Genomic DNA, 2,431 nt, shown 5'->3' with positions numbered 1-2,431 from the left:
GTTTTGGGCTGCCACCTTCATATTTTTAGCTTTTAACTGGCTTTTTAAACTTTTAGTCATTCTTGTGACACGTGCTTTCCAGCTAGCCTTTTGATAACTTTAGCTTTTAACTATGAATTTGCTACGTTTCRCTTTAGCTGGCTTTTTTTAGCGTTCGCTTTTTAGCTAGCATTTTTGTATTTTTTACTTTTAGTTTTTAGTCAGCGTTTTGATACTTCTGTCTTTCAGCTAGCCTTTTTTTGTCAATTATAGCTTTTAGCTACCATTTTGCTACTTTTGGCCTTGGCTGCTTTTTAAAATTTCTGTATTTAGCTAACATTTTTATATTTTTACATTTAGTCAGGTTTTTGATACTTGTGTCTTTCAGATAGCTTTTTGCTAATTTTAGCCTTTTGTTACATTTATGTTTAGCTAGCTTTTTTTAGCTTTTGGTTTGTTGCTATCATTTTTATATTTTTAACCTTTATTTTTTAGTGATGCTCTTGTCTTTCAGATAGCTTTTTGCTAATTTTAGCTTTTAGCTACCATTGTGCTACTTTCGACTTCAGCTGGCTTTTTAACTTTCTGTTTTTAGCTATCATTTTTATATTTTTTGACATAGTTTTTACTCAGCTTTTTTCAATACTTGTGTCTTTCAGCTAGCCTTTTGCTAAATGTAGCCTTTAGGTAACTTTTTTAGCTTCATGTTTACTAGTTTTTTTTTAGCTGTTCCTTTGATACTTTCAGCATTTATCCAGCCTTTTAAAACCTTTAGCTTATAGCTAGATTCTAGCTAACTGTTTAACTTATTTTAGTTAGTTACTCTCGCTACGTTTTTAGGTTGTTTTAAAACACCTGAAGTAGTTTTGCTCTAGTTTAGACTGCAGCTGATGTTAATCATTCTTCTGCTTCTTTTAGCTTTAAGTCAGTTGAAGTCGTCTAACACTCTGTATTTCCACAGAAAACAGTTTCCTCAGTTTATCTGTTTATTTTATTATTTTTTTATTTTCCACTCATCAGTTTTGGGACTTCCCAACCAAGTGGAAGAATTATGCACCGACATCCCAGAGCTGGAGGTCCTGATGAAGGAGATCCACGACCTGGCGGAGTCTGGAGCTCGCTACACAGAGATGCCCCACGTGATTGAGATCACGCTGCCCATGCTGTGCAACTACCTGCCCCGCTGGTGGGAGAGGGGTCTGGAGAATTACCCCGAGCAGGAGGGCCAGCTGTGCACCGCCGTCACCTCTGAGCAGCTCAACCAGCTCCTGGGAAGCATCATGAAGATTGTGGTCAACAACCTGGGCATCGACGAGGCCTCCTGGATGAAGAGATTAGCAGGTCAGTGAGCAGAAACTTCAAATATCTTTTRGTTGCTATAATARTAATAATAATGTAGTGTGTGAAGGATAAAGGGTTGCTTTCTAAGTATTAAATCACGTTTTGTGAAAYCTAACGATTGCTAACTTTGTTTTCCCAGTGTTCGCCCAGCCCATTGTCAGCAGAGCCAAACCAGAGATGCTGAAATCTCACTTCATCCCCACTATGGAGAAGCTGAAGAAACGYGCAGGAAAGGTGGTGGCAGAGGAGGAACACCTGCGTATGGAGGGCAAATCGGAGGTGGACAGAGAAAACGGGACCATTCGGGACGAGTTCGCCGTCCTGTGTCGTGACCTGTACGCCCTGTACCCTCTGCTCATCCGCTACGTGGACAACAACAGGTAGGTGCTCCGGGTTTATTACTGCAGGACACGCAGACGGACAYGATTAAAAACATCTGAACTGGTCCGTCTGTCTGTAGGGCCAGGTGGCTGACGTGTCCGGACCCAGACGCAGAGGAACTTTTCAGGATGGTTGGAGAGGTTTTCATCTTCTGGTCCAAGTCCCATGTTAGTATTCAGTTGGATCTGAGCCTCAGCATGAACACTGGATGCTAAATAAATACAAAGATAATGTAAAAAACATCTTTAGAGCTGTTGCAGAACTTTTTTSAGATGCCATTCATGTAAGCATCAGGGAGTTGAAAAGTGAGTGTGGGACACTTTAGCAGTTGGCAGTCCGTGTGCTTAAATTTAAAAACACAACTATTTTACAAGTGACAATAAACTAGAACAGGGGTGGGCAATCCTGGTCCTCGGGGGCCGCAGCCCTACAGGTTTTATGTTTTTCCTGCTCCAACACACCTGATTCAGACATTAAATTTCCTCGTCCAAGTTCTGCAGTACGGAGGACCGACACTGACATAACTAGAAAAAAAAGCAGAAATATATAAATGGACCAATAAATAAATTAAATTAAAAATGTGCCAGTTAAATTTAAAAAGGAGAGCTTTACCTCACGTTTTATAATCTAATTGACCTTCATATTTATTTTTCCAACTTAGTTCCAACTAATAATATATTTTTCCACATAATTTAACATAACATAACATAACATAACATAACATAACATA

At 39.4% G+C, this 2,431-nt stretch overlaps 1 protein-coding gene across 1 annotated transcript in view; it reads left to right on the top strand.

Annotated features, from left to right (window-relative positions):
* The window catches only part of ryr1b (ryanodine receptor 1b (skeletal)), a gene marked incomplete in the record, with an annotated part of 103,334 nt that overhangs the window by 55,350 nt on the left and 45,553 nt on the right, over positions 1–2,431 (top strand). Inside the window, 3 exon segments of the mRNA XM_014025145.1 lie at positions 1,000–1,320; positions 1,460–1,700; positions 1,781–1,868. Of these exon segments, the coding sequence (XP_013880599.1) occupies positions 1,000–1,320; positions 1,460–1,700; positions 1,781–1,868 (650 nt within the window).

The sequence above is a fragment of the Austrofundulus limnaeus genome, unplaced genomic scaffold, assembly GCF_001266775.1.
Source record: "Austrofundulus limnaeus strain Quisiro unplaced genomic scaffold, Austrofundulus_limnaeus-1.0 Scaffold458, whole genome shotgun sequence".
NCBI lineage: Eukaryota > Metazoa > Chordata > Actinopteri > Cyprinodontiformes > Rivulidae > Austrofundulus > Austrofundulus limnaeus.
Note: the sequence above shows the minus strand (reverse complement) of the source record. Positions and strands in the feature narration are given on the sequence as shown.